Source organism: Lipotes vexillifer, unplaced genomic scaffold (genome assembly GCF_000442215.2).
Source record: "Lipotes vexillifer unplaced genomic scaffold, Lipotes_vexillifer_v1.1 scaffold12, whole genome shotgun sequence".
Taxonomy (NCBI): domain Eukaryota; kingdom Metazoa; phylum Chordata; class Mammalia; order Artiodactyla; family Lipotidae; genus Lipotes; species Lipotes vexillifer.
This window is the reverse complement of record NW_006796716.1, coordinates 4,884,619-4,902,717: the sequence shown is the minus strand read 5'-3', so window position 1 is coordinate 4,902,717 and position 18,099 is coordinate 4,884,619. Positions and strand designations below refer to the sequence as shown.

At 46.2% G+C, this 18,099-nt stretch overlaps 1 protein-coding gene across 3 annotated transcripts in view; it reads right to left on the bottom strand.

Annotated features, from left to right (window-relative positions):
* ZNF3 (zinc finger protein 3) overlaps positions 1-8,120 on the bottom strand; it is an 8,556-nt gene extending 436 nt beyond the window's left edge. The window contains exons 1-6 of one of the 3 annotated variants that reach the window (XM_007468873.1): positions 8,025-8,115; positions 6,755-6,875; positions 3,858-3,992; positions 2,832-2,923; positions 2,414-2,540; positions 13-698 (exon numbers count right to left, since the gene is read on the bottom strand). In XM_007468873.1, coding sequence (XP_007468935.1) covers positions 13-698; positions 2,414-2,540; positions 2,832-2,923; positions 3,858-3,912 — 960 coding nt within the window. In that variant the 5' untranslated portion in view covers positions 3,913-3,992; positions 6,755-6,875; positions 8,025-8,115. Of the gene's footprint in view, positions 1-12; positions 699-1,450; positions 1,590-2,413; positions 2,541-2,831; positions 2,924-3,857; positions 3,993-6,754; positions 6,884-8,024 lie in introns of those variants that run through there. The other 2 variants (XM_007468875.1, XM_007468874.1) reach the window with 2 other exon arrangements.
* Positions 8,121-18,099: the final 9,979 nt, after the last annotated feature.

The window sequence follows — 18,099 nt, the reverse complement described above, 5'->3', positions numbered from 1 at the left end:
CCTGCTGAAGGCCTTCCCACACTCGTTACAAGCATAGGGCTTCTCTCCAGTGTGGATTCTCTGGTGGTGAGTGAGGGTGGAGCTCCAGCTAAACGTTTTCCCACACTCATTACATTCATAGGGTTTCTCTCCAGTGTGGATCCTCCGGTGGAGAATGAGAGCAGAGCTGCAACTGAAGGTCTTCCCACAGTCGTTACATTCATAAGGTTTCTCCCCAGTGTGGATCCTCTGATGCTGAATAAGATGTGAGCTCTGGCTGAAGGCCTTCCCACACTCACTACATTCATAGGGTTTCTCCCCGGTGTGGATTCTCTGATGCTGAATAAGGTCTGAAGTTCGATTAAAGCTCTTGCTACATTCATCACACTTATGGGGTCTGTCCCCCACAGGAAGTCTCTGCTGGGAAATAAGGTTGGAACTCACAGTGAAGCTGTTCCCCAGATCGCTGTATTTCTCACTTCTCCCTCCCATGGGGGTTCGCTTTTCCTCAACTGTCACTTGACCAAAATCCTGTATCTTCCTATTCAGTCTCTCTCCAGAGGAGCTCCCCAGCTGCCTCTTCAGACTGACTTCTTGTTCATAGGCTTCTTCAAACTTAAGACCCTGAGAAATATCCTTTTGGAATCTTCCCAATAGCACCCCGTGTGATCCTGTATCTTCAGAAATTTCTGGATCATGTTCAGTTCTGGTCTCACCATCTGGCACAATGCAAAACACAAATGTCACTTGTTCTTTGTGGGAAGAAGAATCAAAACCAGAGACAGTATAATCACATAATGTTCACAGGCTAAAAGCACATGACTCTTATCTGTGTGCAAAGAGGCCTACCCAGGCTGTACGTAGCTAAGGCAGAATAAGAGAACCGGGCCAAGGAAATAGGGAAGGAGAAAGGCAGGAAGGAAAATCGAGAAAAGAGGTGGAGGTGGAAGTGCAGAGAAAGTTGGATCAGGCAGAGGCAGGGAGCCAAAAACAGAAGAGACAGGACATACGGTTTAATGAAGTGACAAAGTCCTAGAGGTCAGAGACTGAAGATAACCTGGGAGACAGTGACTGCAAAACAGTTAGAGGATGAAGTGGTGAGCAGGTACAAGAAACTAACCACAGACGGTGTGGAGAAAAGTGGGAAGGTGATGAATACAAAGCAACAAGGGTGAAGCCCTGTAGCCCCAGGAGGAAAGGACACTCGGGTCTGTAGTTGTGGCACCTATATGCCAAGTCCATGGAAACAGGCCTGAGACAGAGGTCAGTCCATCTCTGGGCCCCAGGCCTAGAAAGCTGTGCTACGATGTGAGGCTATGTCAACAGTTTCCAGGTTTGCCTTCGCTATTTTCACTGCTCTGGGGTTTTGAAGGGAACTTCAGGCACAGAGGACAAGGGTAAAGGCTCCAGACTGTTAGCATTTTTAGTCTGTCAACACTGTAAGAGTAAAGGCAGGGCAGTAAGTGTTAGGGACAGAAAGAGCTGTTATCTCCCTCACCTGAACAGGTACCTCTCAGGGCCTCTCTGCTCAGTGCCCTTCAAACCCAGGACCCTCGGCTCTTCCTCTCACTGCAGCCCAGAGATCATGTCAAAATTCAGAAATGGGAATCCTGCTCACAGGGAAAGACATGGGACAAGGTTTATCCTGTTCATACCAAATGGCCCCAGAGCTCACTCCCAGACCCAGGATCTGCAGGGGACAGACAGGAAATGCATGGGGAGTTCTCAAATGGGAGTCAGGAAGACCCCCTGGCCTTGCCCAGGAGAATGTCCTCACTGAAAGCAGGCGAGGGTAAAGGAATGAAGAGTCCACAGACGACAGGTTAAGAAGCTAACTGCTCCCTAACCAAGTTGAAATTTCTACAAGAGCAGCAGTTACACTAGGTCCATCCACAAATCAACAGATCCCTAAAGGAAGTCCGACAGAGAAGGGGAGGAGCTAGACAGAGTTCCAGAATGTTCACTTGGGCACTGAGCAGTACCTCACATGTTTAGGGATCCCAATATGTAATCTTTTGGGAAAATCTCTGGGTTATATGTTAATGTTAAGTCCTAAGAACAACATGGAAAAAAGTGCCAGATTTAAAAAGAAGTACAGAATTAAAAGGCCAGGGCTCGAGTCCTGCCAGTCACTAGCAATATGACCGTATGCAAAGCACTTAAGATCTCTGACCTCTCTTTCCTCGCCTATAAAATGAGGCTAATTCCAGCTACCTCAATAGCTGCACCACTGTGGGGATTAAATGAGAGAATATCTATGAACACTCTTTATGAACTATAAATTACTGTACAAATGGGAGTTGCTACTTTTGTTAGAATTTTCTGAGACTAAGTCAGTCCTTAGCTAATGATTTTCAGTGACTCAACTATTACTAGCAAACAAGGAAGCAGAGAAATGCCAAGGGAGTTTTACTGAGGAAGCATCACTCCTTACCCAGGGAGAACACGTTCCCGTAATTCTCCAGCATCACATCCCTATAGAGGTCCCTCTGAGCAGGCTCCAAACGCTTCCACTCTTTCCGGATGAAATACACAGCCACGTCCTCAAAGGTCACCAACTCCTGAAACAACATGTTCTCCCGTGCAATTTCAGGCTGCAGGATGGGACTGGCAGAGCCAAAAGCTAATTCGGGATGGGGCTGAATAACACATATTGGGAAGTGGGAGAGGAGGTCAGAGTGGAGGAGGAGAGAAGAGAGTCTGAGATAAAGCGAAGTTCCACTGTGTAGCAGGAAACGCCCACAGTCCTGATAGAGGGAATCGTAGGTTCAGGGCACTGAATGGGATGTTGCTACACAAAAAACTTCTGCAAAATGGGAAGGGAAAGAAGGATAAAGAAAAGCACAGCTTACCTGGGCCTTGGCCTTTAGCAGTGCAGCTGCTAACATCTCATCCCCCAGACTGTCCTTGTCGGAAAATGCAGGAACTTTTGAGGAAGGAAGAGCTGAAGACAATTAAAGGGTCCATGAGTCAGTCAATCTGCACTTGAGCCTCTCAACCTACAGAGAACTCACAGGTCCTGGGACAACCAAGGGCCCACCCCCTCTAACATTTCTAAGTTCACTCCTTCTGCAGCTACAGAAGGTGCTTACACTTACGGCCGGCACACTCAGCGTGGGCCTTCCTGCCTGAGGAAAGACGCCCAAAGCACTGGTGGCCCAGGCTCTCTGGTCTGCCCCAGGTCCCTTTCTTTCTTTCCAGTCACTCTACTCTCCATGACATCTGCCCAGAACTACTGTTAGTGATTTGTGTATTCTCGTCCATCCTCCCAAGCCTGGCTGGCCAAGCCAAGCCACAGCTACCCTGTTCATGTCCCTTCCGTCATTCTCCACATCTCAAACTCCTGGACAAAATTCTTGACCAGAGGAAAACGGGCTTCATCGCAGCCCTGACTAAAGACACAATGCCCACAACTGTTCTCTTTTTCTCTATCCCCAGATCAAATCTACACACTACAAATGTTTCTTGTTTCTGTGCTTGATCGTGTATCTTTTCCTGTAATTCTTTTTTTTAAAAAAACATTTATTTATTTTGGCTCCGCCAGGTCTTTGTTGCGGCATGCGGGATCTTTAGTTGCGGCATGCGGACTTCTTAGCTGTGGCATGCGGACTCTAGTTCCCTGACCAAGGATCGACCCGGGCCCCCTGCATTGGGAGCATGGAGTCTTATCCACTGCGCCACTAGGGAAGTTCCAAGCTATACTTAACTAATGGTTTCATTCCGCCTTTCCCTGCTAGGCGGGGAGCTAGTGAAAGGCAAGGACTATGTCCTATCCAGCCTGGATTCCAGAAGTTAGCCCAGCACTTGGTGAATGAGGGATTTCAACAGGTGATTGCTGAATGGCTGAATAAAAAGACGAGGGAACCCTGATTCCTTACCACTCTCAAGCAGGGCCTGAGGTTCCTGAGATACTCGATCAGCCTGAGTTTCCATGGGTCGTGCTTGAAGCTCAGATCTCTGGTCTCCTATTTGCAGTCAGCAAGAAGCACGTTTTGAATGAGAATGAGGAAGCACTGTAGAAGGAAAAGTTCAAGGTTCAAAGATAATTTTATATATATATATATATATATATTTGGCTTTGTGAGAGTTCCCTGTATCTTTGTGTGTGTGTGTATATATATATATATATATTTTTTTTTAATTTTATTTACTTTTGGCTGCATTGGGTCTTCGTTGCTGCGCATGGGCTTTCTCTAGTTGTGGCAAGCGGGGCTACTCTTTGTTGATGTGTGCGGGCTTCTCATTGAGGTGGCTTCTCTTATTGTGGAGCACAGGCTCTAGGCGTGCGGGCTTAAGTAGTTGCAGCACACGGGCTCAGTAGTTGTGGCTCGGTGGGCTTAGTTGCTCTGCGGCATGTGGGATCTTCCTGGACCAGGGCTCGAACCCATGTCCCCTGCATTGGCAGGCAGATTCCTAACCACTGCGCCACCAAGCAAGTCCCAAAGATAATTTTCAAAAACCCTCTTGAATACAGACAGAGGGGAACTAGCATTTCAGTTAGTACTAGAACAGCAAAGAGGAAATGCAGCAACTGGGATTAGTCTTTTAGGTCAAAGGCCGAAGTTCCTGGGCCACATCCCACTTTAGGCTCCCCCAACACTGAGTGATATTTCTAACAACAAAAAATGGGGAACACGGGTGCCAAATGATGCTATTAGCAGAATGAAATATGAAGCAACTACTCAAATGAAAAATATTAAAGTGAAAAAGAGTGTTACACACAGACTGCAAAATGTAAGTATCATATCAACTTTTAAGAATACTTGGAATAATGGATAATGCTAATGTATACAGATTTTTTTATTTTATTTTTGGCTGCACTGGGTCTTTGTTGCTGCATGCGGGCTTTTCTCTAGTTGAGGCGCCCAGGGGCTACTCTTCATTGCGGTGTACGGGCTTCTCATTGCGGTGGCTTCTCTTATTGCGGAGCATGGGCTGTAGGTGCACGGGCTTCAGTAGTTGTGGTGCGTGGGCTCAGCAGTTGTGGCTCGCAGACCCTAGAGCACAGGCTCAGTAGTTGTGGCGCACGGGCTTAGTTGCTCCACAGCATGTGGGATCTTCCCGGACCAGGGCTCAAACCCGTGTCCCCTGCATTGGCAGGCAGGTTCTTAACCACTGCGCCACCCAGGGAAGCCCTATACAGATTTTTTTTTAAACCCTCATAAATGTTAGAATTAGTAGAAGAAAAAGAAACTTACTGTGGTAAGTTTCTAGCTGTTATATTAAATGTAGATGCTATCCTTAGAGGAAGAGGGGCCATGAAAAAGCACCCAAATAACAGAGACCATGGGGGAGTTTCCATAAGTTCTGTCTTAATTTAAAAACCCTGAGGAAACAATACCTGTCTCACAGAACCAGGGCAATAGCTCAGATCTATTAAATTAAGATAAATTCAGGAACTCCCTGGGAATCTAGTGGTTAGGATTCGACGCTTTCACTGCTGTGGCCTGGGTTCAATCCTTGGTCAGGGAACTGATACCCCACAAGCTGTGTGGTGTGGCCAAAAAAACAAAAACAAAAAAGATAAGTTTTCTGCTTCCAGTCTCAGTCAAAGTCAAAGGTGGGATGTTATTGAAGGATTTAGTCCCTTTTTGTGGTCCTTGTGTCGTCTCATCACAGGGGTGGGTGTATATATTCGCCAGGTTCTGAGAGACTAGTCCCAGTTCCTGTGTTTCCTCTCCCCAAGAAGGTAGCAGCCAACCTTCTTTTTTATCCCCTTTCTCTCATAAGAGATTTCCTTGGATCTGAATGTAAGTCCCTGAAGCAAGAACCAATGCTTTTTAAAAAGCATATGATTATTTATTACTCCATTTTTGTCCCTACTAAGGTCCCCACTCCCCGGTTGCTGTTCTCTGTGGCTCCAGGGAATAAGATGTAACATTAGTACCTAGGCTAAGGTTTGGATCTCAAGTACAAGTTTGTTTTTCCCAACTGAACGCTGTAGCAAGAATCAACAGATGGAGAATAGGTGCCGCAGCTGCCAGCACATCCTTACACTGAGGCAAGAACAGGGAAAACCCCTGGATTTTGTCTGCCTCCCTCTTTGTTCATTTGCTCATGTAACAAACATTGTTGAGTGCCAATTAACAGTGCAAAGCACTACTGGAAGGAGTCAGAAAATCAGCAATGCAAGAGGTATTTGCTTCATCATTACAGACTATTGCATTCACACTAAGGCATAAAAAGGGGAGGGGCCCTAAGAGTCACTCAGAGTTCAGAGAACTCTAGTCTTTGGGCAGCAAGGGGATGTAGAAGGCCCATCACCAGTGCCATTACACAGTGAAAAGCAATGAATCAGGCATAAGCCAGACCCACTGACAATCAAGGTGACACACCCTCTTGCCACCATCACCCGCTTGGCTGGGGCCCTTCAACTCTTTCTCAGAGCCAGCCATCTTTTTCTGTCAATGAACTTTATAATCTCCAGGATTGGTTATAAGCAGGCACCCCCAACAAATCCGCTCTCAGTCTAAACTCTCCTTTAGAAAAGAAGGGAAAGTCAGAGGCTCTGACTCCGGAGAAGAAAGCAACACTCCCTCTTCCCAGCTGGGTTAACCAAAGCTGGAACTCAAACGGATATTGTTGAGAACAAGTCCCCGGTGTCTGGATCAGTAAACAGTGTTTCTCATAGAAAGAAAAACCTCCATTGTGCCCCCAGAGCTTCAGGTCCTGGCAGGGCCCTTCCCCTGCTCCACTGCCAACCCCACTCTCTGGAGTGTGCCTGGGGACTGGGAAAGATGACCTGGCAGTAAGAACAAGTCATGGAAAGCTTTACCTCCTGGATTCTTTCCTTTCTTCTCTGGAGTTGGTCTCTAAAAGGCCAGAGTAGCAATTACTGGGAACTTGGCAGCCGCTGTTCAAGTTCTTGGGAATTCTGACTTTAGTTGATGCCAATGCTGTAGGACTAAGGAAAAAAAAAAAAAAAGCATTTTAAATGTTTATGTAAACTTCACTTCTAATCTAGATATTTAAAGAGGAAAAGAGAGGGGACATATGCTAATAAATACTGATTAAGACCACAACTGGTATTTGTGTTGCACCCTTAGAACTGAAACAGAAGTCAAGGTTCTCCAGGTCAACCTCCCACCCAGGGCAAGAAACACCTTCTCAAGTTCCTAAGGTTCTGGCAGCTAACTTGCTAGACACTCTCAGCTGCTTCAGCAGGGAGTCTGTCCCATTGCTGCACAGCTTAGCCATTAGAGAGGTCTTCGGATGGTAAACTAAAAACCTGCCCCTTGGACCTTCACCTCTCAGAGGCTTAGTGCCCTACGGACCTTCAATGATAGAATCTTCTCCTTCCACACAGTTCTCCAGCAAACACCTGAAACCAAATGATGCCCACTCCACAAACTTCTCTTCTTGGGGATAAATACCTTCAGTTCCTCTAATTATCCCACAGACTTCAGGTTCAGCATCCTGCTTACCCTCTCCTGGAGTTTACACATGCCCTTCAGAATGTAAACACCGGTCGGTGTTCAGTCCCACTTGAAAAGCGAATCAAATCAGGGATCTCTGTTACAACTGGGAATGGGACACAGTTGTACCACTCTACGAAAAAGACTCGATTTACTGGGCGCCAAGGGGATTATTCTGGAATCTGAAGAGTTAACTGCGCACACTTCGTTGAACTCATTCTCTGGTCCTCAGACCCAGCCCAGTAAAAAATCGACCCTCTCTCGTGCCGCGGGCGCGGATAACTGTAACTGTGTTAACATCAAATTAAAGCGTCTCGAGGAACGACCAAGTTAGGGTCGTTGTCATCAGCTGTTTTAAAGAGAGGAACGCCTATCCAGCCGTACCAGAACTTTAAAGTACTCGAGTTGGGCGCTGTCACAGAACCATAACCGCAGCCCCTTTCCTCCCGCGACGCAGGGCCCGTTGCGGGGGCGGGGTCCCTGGGGAAGCGGAGTCAGGACCTGAGCCTCCCGGCACCCTGCCCCGGGAGGGCCTGGGGACCCCGCGGGCCGCAGTGGCACGGACACCACCCCTTCCCCGGCGACCACTGCCTCCGTCCCACCGCGAGCCCCGGGGGCGGCCGGACTCACCCTGGGGGCAGGGACGGGAGATTTGGGGGGCCGGACAGCGACCAGGCCCCGTCGGACCCAGTCACAGACCCACACACCGGGGATAGAACAAAGAACGGAAGTTCCCTCCGTTTCGCTTCCGGGTCGGTCCTATTCTCCCCCACCCCCAGCTCCCCCCGGTCCCCCCACATCCAGTTGTTCCTTCTAGGAAAATGGAAGGTCTTCGCCTCTCGGTGGTTTGCTGATTGGGCGCAGGGCCCCAGCACCGACCCGACACTCCAGGCCTGCCGCACCGCCAGCCGCGCCCCCTGCTGGCCAGGCCGGGTGGGGCGCCGCGCACCTGGTCCTCAGGGCGCATGCTCGGCCGGGGCGCGGAAGGCGGGGCGCAGAGGGCTGAGTGGGACCCGGCTGCGCTCACACGTGGTCTTCCGCGGGGCCGCCGAGGGCCGAGCCTTGCTCACCGTGTCCGAGGGATCTGAGTCCCAAGACGACACGCAGCAAACAGGAGGACGCTGGAAGGATTCAATGTAGAACATTCACCGTTACTTGAAGTTTCCAAATAAACCAAGCTTATGCTTCCAAGCAAACCAAGTTTTGTGTTTGTTTCATGTAAAAATGCCTCCTTTAAATTACTAAAATCTGAAGAAAACATTCCGGCCCATCAGAGAGTTCACATGAGGACAAAATCTGTACAAGGCAAGCAAGTAGAAAAGACTTGGGGAAGTTACCGATGTAGATCCATCCAGATCGTAGAAAACTGGTGAAGCCCCATCACTGTGAAGAAGGTGTGAAACACGTGAAATGCTTGAGGGAATGAGGAGCGAGGCTACGTGGCTCATTCAGGTTCACTCACTTTTATGCCCTCACAGGAGGAATCCTGGTAGTGAGAGAATCAAGTCTTTCAGATGATATACAAAATGAACTCTTGTGATCTCCTGATTTCCCTTATGGCCCTGCCTCGCAGTTGATCTCAATTTTTACTGCCTCCAATATTTATAGTGCACCCATTCAGCTCTGCAACGTAACAGACCTTACTCTCCTGGGACTTCACTCTAAGGACAGTAATCAAATCAATTCCAAGAAAATACGGTAAGTGCTAAGAAAAGGTGATGAAGAGCAGGACCCTGTCCAGAGGTGAGAAGACTTTCCAGCAGTGATACAGGCTGGTGAGGGGAAGAGAGGGTGTTATCTGCACAGGCAGCAGCCAGGGCAAAGTTCCCGAGGTATGAGAACAATTCACAGGTAACAAAACTTGAGGGTGGCCTGAGAGGTACAGGTGTGTGACCCATCTCCAGTCCTTCCAGACCCCAGTGAGAATCTGAGCACATACTTGGAATAGCCAAGCCATTCAGTAGTCTCAGTTCCCCCCCCTCACAAAGGCATTTTTTTCTTTTCCTCTTCTCAATACCTTATTCTTCCACTCCTCTCTCCAGGACAAGAACAGAGATGTAGGAGGAGGCAGTGGCAAGGAGAAGAGGGAAGGGTGGAGCAGAGTGATGTTCCTCAAAGTGGGATTGTATGTTTTGTAAACATTCACCTAATGACAGTCTTCAGGAAACAGCTCTTAGATTCCCAGCACCATCAATCCGATCAACTCTATTACTCTGGGGCCTAGAAGTCAGTTTGCAGCCGCCTGGTTTAATTCCCAGCAAGTTCTCAAAAGCCCTGCTATTAATGCTTTTCTTGAGTCTGTGGACTTAGAAGTGCCATGAGTCACGGAGGGGATACCCAAGGCAGTCCATCAAGGTGGAGAAGAAAACACTTAAACTTCCATATAGCTTTAATCTAAAAGAAAGGAAAAAAATAGAGTAAAAAATGTAAGCCTTGGTAAGCACAGCCACTGAGGCTTGATGGGCTCTGACCAGGTTCCTGACCTGGCTGGAGCCCAGGGCCCCCACCCGCCCCTGCCCTGCCCCCTCCTGTCACCTGGGGCCAACGAAATGACCATTAAGAAGTGATGCCGTGGGACTTCCCTGGTGGTCCGGTGGCTAAGGCTCTGCCCTCCCAATGTAGGGGGCCCGAGTTCCATCCCTGGTCAGGGAACTAGATCCCACATGCCACAACTAAGACCCAGCACAGCCAAATGAATAAATAAATATTAAAGTGATGAAACAGTCCATTTGTCTTAAAGTAAGCTGCAGCTGTGGCTTTGCAAACCGATTAGAACAAAATTGTATCTATCTTGTTCTGTATCTCAGAAGAGACTTACACAAGAATTTATCTCTGAAGCCTAGAATTTGGCTTAGAATTGTTCATATCTCTATTTCCTCTTGAATCAGATTTGGTAAGTTAATTTCTTCTATGAATTTATCTGTTTCATCTAAAATCTCGAATCTTCTGGTATGATATTATTCGTAACATTATCTTATCTTTGAAGTATCTAATTTTGAGCAGTTTTCAAAGTATGTTCTGTGGACCTGTGTGGGTCCCTGCGACCAGGTGGTCTGAGAGGTCAAAACTGTTTTCATAAGATAGATTTTTTTTGTCTTTTTCACTGTGTTGACTTTGCAGTGATGCTACAAAAATAATGGTGGGTGAAACTGCTAATGCCTAAGCATAAATTCAGGTAATGGCACAAAACTGAACTATTATATTCTTCATTGCCATGCATTCATAGTTTTTTTTAAAACCCAGTTTCATTTAAGAATGTCCTTGATGAAGCAGTAAAAGTATTGATTTCATTTTAAAAATAATAAGCCTCATCAGAGGTCCATAGAAGGAAGGGTACTGGTGGCCCTATGTGGGTCTCATGTCAGACTGTAGCCGTTTTCAGACAAGGATATGAGGACCTGGGGGAGGGGGCATGGGGAAGGGGGAGGGTGGAGAACACACAAATCTTCCCAAAGAGTGTGAGGACACAGCCAGTTCTGAAAGAATCAATTCCCAGATCCTTCTTTCTTTTTTTTTTTTAAGTTGTTTCAAACTAGTTTATTTAGGGGTTCCATTTTCACTCCTTAATAGATTGTATGTATTCCTCATATGCTTCCTCACTCATTAGGTCATCTAGTTCTGAAGGGTTACTGAATGTCATCTTGATCAGCCAACCATCTTCATAACAAGATTTGTTGACAAGTCCTGGATTTTCTGCTAGAGCTTCATTCATTTCTGTTACATCTCCTGATAGAGGAGAGTGGAGTTCACTCGCAGCTTTCACACCTTCCAAAGCACCAAATTCCTCGTTTGTTCAATTTTGTCCCAACTTCAGGCAGACTACAGTAAACAACATCTCCCAAAGCTTTCTGTGCAAAATTCCTGATTCCCTCGGTTCCCACACCGTTTTCTGTTGTTACCCATTCATGTTTGTGAATTTACGACCCGACAGCAGAGCCGGGCCAGTGTGCCACGGCGACAGAGACGGTGCACAGGCTGCAGACCTCGGCCCTGCACAGTCCCCACAGCTTTCAGTGCCATGTTTGCCCCAGATCCTCATTTTCTATCTGTTCACGTTTAAAACTGCTCTCCTGGAAAGCATCCCAGTGGCCAGGGCACCCTCTTTCTCGGTCACCTTCCCCACCTGGCAGAAGATAGTCAGGCTTCTCACCCCCAAACCTTGCAATGGTGCATTGCCCTCAGGGTGTCAAAACTTCTGGGGTACCAAACAAAAGGATTCTTTGGGAATCTTGCGGCCAATATATATTTTTTTAATATTGGAGTAAAATTGCTTTACAATGTTGTGTTAGTTTCTGCTGTACAATGAAGTGAATCAGCTATATGTATACCTACATCCCCTCCCTCCTACCCCCCACCCATCCCACCCATCTAGGTGGTCACAGAGCACCAAGCTGAGCCCCCTGTGCTATACAGCAGTTTCCCACTAGCTATTTTACACATGGTAGTGTATATATATGTCAATCCTAATCTCCCAATTTGTCCCACCCTCTCCTTCCCCAACTGTGTCCACACATCCATTCTCTACGTCTGCATCTGTATTCCTGCCCTACACATAGGTTCATCTGTACCATTTTTCTAGATTCCATATATATGCGTTAATATGTGATACTTGTTTTTCTTTTTCTGGCTTACTTCACTCTGTATGACAGACTCTAAGTCCATCCACATCTCTACAAATGACCCAATTTCGTTCCTTTTTATGGCTGAGTAATATTCCATTGTATATATGTACCACATCTTCTTTATCCATTCATTTGTACTTGGACATTTAGGTTGCTTCCATGTCCTGGCTATTGTAAATAGTGCTGCAATGAACATTGGGGTACATGTGTGCTTTTGAATTATGGTTTTCTCAGGGTATATGCCCAGTAGGGGGATTGCTGGTTCATATGGTAGTTCTATTTTTAGTTTTTTAAGGAACCTCCATACTGTTCTCCATAGTGGCTGTATCAATTTACATTCCCACCAACAGTGCGAAAGGGTTCCCTTTTCTCCACACCCTCTCCAGCATATATTGTTTGTAGATTTTTGATGATGGCCATTCTGACTGGTGTGAGGTGATACCTCACTGTAGTTTTGATTTGCATTTCTCTAATAACTAGTGATGTTGAGCATCTTTTCACGTGCCTCTTGGCCATCTGTATGTCTTCCTTGGTGAAATGTCTATTTAGGTCTTCCACCCATTTTTTAATTGGGTTGTTTGTTTTTTTGATATTGAGCTCCATGAGCTGTCTGTATATTTTGGAGATTAATCCTTTGTCCTTTGCTTCATTGGCAAATATTTTCTGCCATTCTGAGGGTTGTCTTTTCATCTTGTTTATGGTTTCCCTTGCTGTGCAAAAGCTTTTAAGTTTAATTAGGTCCCATTTGTTTATTTTTGTTTTTATTTTCATTACTCTAGGAGGTGGGTCAAAAAAGATCTTGCTGTGGTTTATGTCAAAGAGCATTTTTCCTATGTTTTCCTCTAAGAGTTTTATAGTGTCTGGCCTTACATTTAGGTCTTTAATCCATTTGGAGTTCATTTTTTGTATATGGTGTTAGGTAGTGTTCTAATTTCATTCTTTTACATATAGCTGTCCAGTTTTCCCAGCACCACTTATTGAAGAGGCTGTCTTTTCTCCATTGTATGTTCTTGCCTCCTTTGTCATAAATTAGGTGACCATATGTGTGTGGGTTTACCTCTGGGCTTTCTATCTTGTACCATTGGTCTATATTTCCGTTTTTGTGCCAGTACCATACTGTCTTGATTATTGTAGCTTTGTAGTATAGTTTGAAGTCGGGGAGCCTGATTCCCCCAGCTCTGTTTTTCTTTCTCAGGATTGCTTTGGCTGTTTGGGGTCTTTTATGTTTCTATACAAATTGTTAAATATTTTGTTCTAATTCTGTGAAGAATGCCATTGGTAGTTTGATAGGGATTGCATTGAATCTGTAGATTGCTTTGGGTAGTATAGTCATTTTCACAATATTGATTCTTCCAATCCAAGAACGCGGTGTATTTCTCCATCCATTTATGTCATCTTTGATTTCTTTCATCGGTGTTTTATAGTTTTCTGAATACAAGTTTTTGCCTCCTTAGGTAGGTTTATTCCTAGGTATTTTATTCTTTTTCTTGGTACCCCAAAACTTCTGGGGTACCAAAAAAAGGATTCATTGGGAACCTTGCTGCCAATATCAAGTAGGTGAATAAATCCTTTGTGATTCAAGTGATTTCCTATTATTTCCCTCCAAAAAAAATGAGAGGAGGCCAAGGCCATCACTGGTGATAGATCACAATATGATTTTGGCAGATAAAATTGACATTGCTATAACTATATTCCTTTCACCACTCATCTTACTTAAGTAGGGAATTCCCTGGCAGTCCAGTGGTTAGGACTCGGCGGTTTCACTGCCGGGGCCCAGGTTCCATCCCTGGTCGGGGAACTAAGATCCCACAAGCTGTGCGGGGCACGGCCTAAATAAATAAATAAATAAATTAAATTAAAAAACAAAAGTAGCAGGGCAATCAGCTGCGTGCTTTGCGATGACCTAGAGGGGTGGGATAGGGAGGATGAGAGGGAGGCTCAAGAGGGAGGGGATATGGGGACATATGTATGCATATGGCTGATTCACTTTGGTGTAGAACAAAAACTAACACAGTATTGTGAAGCAGTTATACCCCAATAAAGATCTATTAAAAAAAAAACCAAAAGTAGTAATAGACATAATATTTCATTCCGGTAATAAGTAATGCCCATCTATTGAGAAAAACAAGACAGTTCCCTCCATCTCACTGAGATAAATTCTAATAAAAATAACTTTTTGTTACTCATAGATCAGATTTGTTATACATTTCTTTTTTTTTTTTAATATTTATTTAAGTTTTGGCTGCATCGGGTCTTAGTTGTGGCGTGCAGGATCTTTTGTTGCGGTGCACGGGCTTCTCTCTAGTTGTGACACACAGGGTCATTAGTTGCAGCAGGTGCGTAGGCTCCAGAGCAAGGGGGCTCAGTAGTTGTGGCACTTGGGCTCTAGGGTGCAAGGGCTTAGTTGCTCTGTGGCATGTGGGATCTTAGTTCCCCAACCAGAGATAGAACCCAAGTCGTCTGCATTGCAAGGTGGATTCTTAACTACTGGACCGCCAGGAAAGTCCCTATTGTACATTTCTATTTTGATCAATTGTAAAGTCCTACTTATCATGATAACCCAATTCAGGAGAAATTTTTAAAAATACTTAAAGCCTTATATTCATGGAAAACTTTAATTAAATTTCAGTTTATATATAATTTTTTTGCAGAGAATTATGGTAAGTCCATCAGTTATCAGTAGGTACCAATCTTGTTTCATCTGCAGTCCCACTCGTCCTCCTCCTGATTATTTTGAAGCAAATCCCAGACATAACATCATTTTTTGTGTAAATATTATTTTTCACACTTAAAAAAATTGAAGTTGGGCTTCCCTGATGGCGCAGTGGTTGAGAATCTGTTTGCCAATGCAGGGGATACAGGTTCGAGCCCTGGTCTGGGAAGATCCCACATGCCACGGAGCAACTGGGCCCGTGAGCCACAACTACTGAGCCTGCGCGTCTGGAGCCTGTGCTCCGCAACAAGAGAGGCCGCGACAGTGAGAGGCCCGTGCACCGCGATGAAGAGTGGCCCCCACTTGCCACAACTAGGGAAAGCCCTCGCACAGAAACGAAGACCCAACACAGCCAAAAAATAAATAAATAAATTTATTAAAAAAAAACAAACGGAGGTCTGTCGAAAGTGATTCCCCCTCACAACCACAAAATAATAACAGTAATAGTAATGGCAACAACAACAATAATAGTAACACCATCACCAGCATTTTAAAAAAAAAAAAAAATTGAAGTAAAGTTGAGTTACAATATTATATGAGTTTCAGGTGTACATTATAGTAATTCAGTATTTTTATGTAAATATTTATTTTACAGAATAATTACAGTATAATTGCCCATATGATAAGGACTCATGAAACATAGAACTATGAAACCAAACCTCTGAAGGACAGAATCGCCCCCAGCTGAGAACCACTGGGTTAGGGTGAAAAGGTCTCTCCCTGAGATTAGTTAGGATGGCTGCCTTCCTTCAGAGAACTGGTGAGGCTGGGGAAGTGCACCTTGGCTCAGGAAGTAGCTGGAGCCGAGCACCAGGTTCCATGACCACACTCCAAACGTGGCTTTGGGAATAGCGTTGTTTCTCATGTAGTTTGTCTCCTTTGAGAGAGATTCAACCACGTTCCTCAGCTGACTGAGCTCAAGCTGCAGTCCCATCCCTGAGGGACAATTGACAAGGAAGCTGCCCCATCTTTTCTGCTCCAGGGCAACCCGGCTCCCAGGATGTAGAAAAAAGGTTTTAGCCTATTTGTCTGCGAGCTGCCTTCATCCAGTGACACACTGTGGAAAGAGCTGGCCTGCAAAAGCTGCTGCCCTGAGGGTAAGACCCTATGCCAGCCCCAAGGCCAGCCCGGGAGCAAGGACTTCCACTCCACCCTTGTGTTCAGGAACCACCATCACCAGGCCAGTTTCTTCCCATCACCTGGCCCCTCCTGTCCAACATCTCAATATAGGACCCAAGAGGACTCAAGACAGGTGTCTAGGGAATTACCTGGTGGTCCAGTGGTTAGGACTCCACACTTCCATTGCAGGGGGCACAGGTTCGATCCCTCTAGGAACTAAGATCCTGCATGCCCCAGTGGCTTGGCCAAAAAGAAAAAAAAAATATTAGATTAAAAATAAATAAATAAAAATAAAATGCTGCTTCTTTAAAAAAAATAATAATAATACACGGTCTAAGTAATTGGGCATCCGGGACAGTGGGAGGGAGCAGGCTTGAAGCTCTGGAGAGGGACAGACAGGACATCTGGATGTCCTTCTATTCCAGCTCTGTGCGTGTGAGTATTCTTAGGGGATCCACCTGGACCCCAGACTGAATTAGAGGGGCACTCTAGTTAGTTTTTAGTGGTTATTGGAAACGGATGCCTGATTCTATAGTTCTCTTTCACCTTTACATCAAGTGCCCTAAGATTCTGTACGGGGATGGCATTTTTCCTTCACATCCCTGGAATAAGAGAGCCCCCTTAATCCTGTTTTTTGGTCAGAACTGCTGTGCTAATCCCGTTGGATCACCACTTTACACCGCACAGCCCAGGGCAACAGCGGCTCTGGGGCATCCAGCTGTAAGCGTTTCCTGCTCAGTAACTGGAAGTTCCTGGCCTCAGGGAGGTGTTAGCGCTGCAATCCGGTGCTTCATCACGCGTGTAATTTAGCCTCTCCAGAGTAACTCGTGCAAAGAAGGGGAAGGAGGGTGATGAAGGGCCCCAGACCGCACGCAGAATCCGAAGGCAGGATCCTTCTCAGAGTTGGGAACTCAAGGAACTTTAAGGGAAGCAGGCACTCCCTAAGCGATCTGACCCAGCTTCCTCCTCTGTGGGTCGATTCCATTCTCCTCTCTACAAGCCCACTCCGCTTACTCATGCGCATGCGCACAGGACCCCAGGATTAGTTAGGAGTCTCAGCCACCGTTTCTTTTCCTTACTGAAGGCTTCTCTGAGGCCAGAGGAAGGGAGATAATGTGCTTTTACATCCAGGAGTGAGTCCCATTGGTGGCCACAGGACAGGAAGGCCTCTGTTGGGAGGTCAGCTCACTTGTCAGTTATTTTCAGCTGTGGCAAAAATACATATGGGTTTTTTGCAAATGAAGTTTTCAATTTTGGATAAGTAGACAGATTCCCTGGATGGCACATGCTATGAACGGCTATGGCTGGGCTGGAGCCCAGAGTCTGTCTGCTTCCCGTGGGTGGAGGGCGGGTGTCCTGCACCCGCGCCTGGCAGGTATCTTCCAGTGGCCGCCACCCTTGACTGCGGCCCTTCCGTTTATCTCCACGGCCGCTGCTTGTTCCAGTAAGGCCTGCCTGTAGCCCTTGAGTCGTGACTGGCTCCCGCAAGGTGTTCCGATGAAACTCCAGGTAAGATTCATCCTCTGAAACTACAGGTGAGGAGATGGAGAGAGATGTATATACCCGCTAGGATTGTTAGAGATCAGGAAGTCGACGTAAGTTGTACCAAAGAACCTTTATTTCCTGGTAAGCAGGAGGCAGGGCGAGAGTGGAGGGGTCAGGGTTGAGGAAAAAGGGGCTTCCGACCAGGTGCCCAGCCTGGGTGCCTGGGACAAGTTACAGGTGATCAGAGACTCCTCGGCACTTGGATGGCCAGCAGGCTGCGTGGTTTTAGGGTGGCGTCGTCGGAAACGGGGAGAAGGAGGTTGGTATATGGGAGATTTCACAGAGGTAAAACCAAGAGCGCTTGGCAAAGGATTAAAACGCCCAGAACGAGGGACCCAGAGGACTAGAAGAGAAGATAATTTTTTGACCTTCACTGCGTTGGGATCCACTCAGAGTCTACTAGTTCCCTGCAACATTTGATTACTAGTCACTCTCTTTTTCTGGATTGTAACTCGCAGGGGAGAGACATGTGGGCAAATTCATCTTAGCTACACAGAGCCTTAATCAATTAGAAAATTAATGATGCTTTATTTCTAGATTAAACTCTTCTGGCCACCTCCAGGCCTGAATGAAGGGTGAATGCGTATCCTCTCTTGGCTTATCTTCCTGGATAAAGAGCTCAGTGGTGTGTGTGTGTGTGTGTGTGTGTGTGTGTGTGTGTGTGTGTGTGTGTGTGTGTGTGTGTGTGTGTGTGTGTGTGGCTATA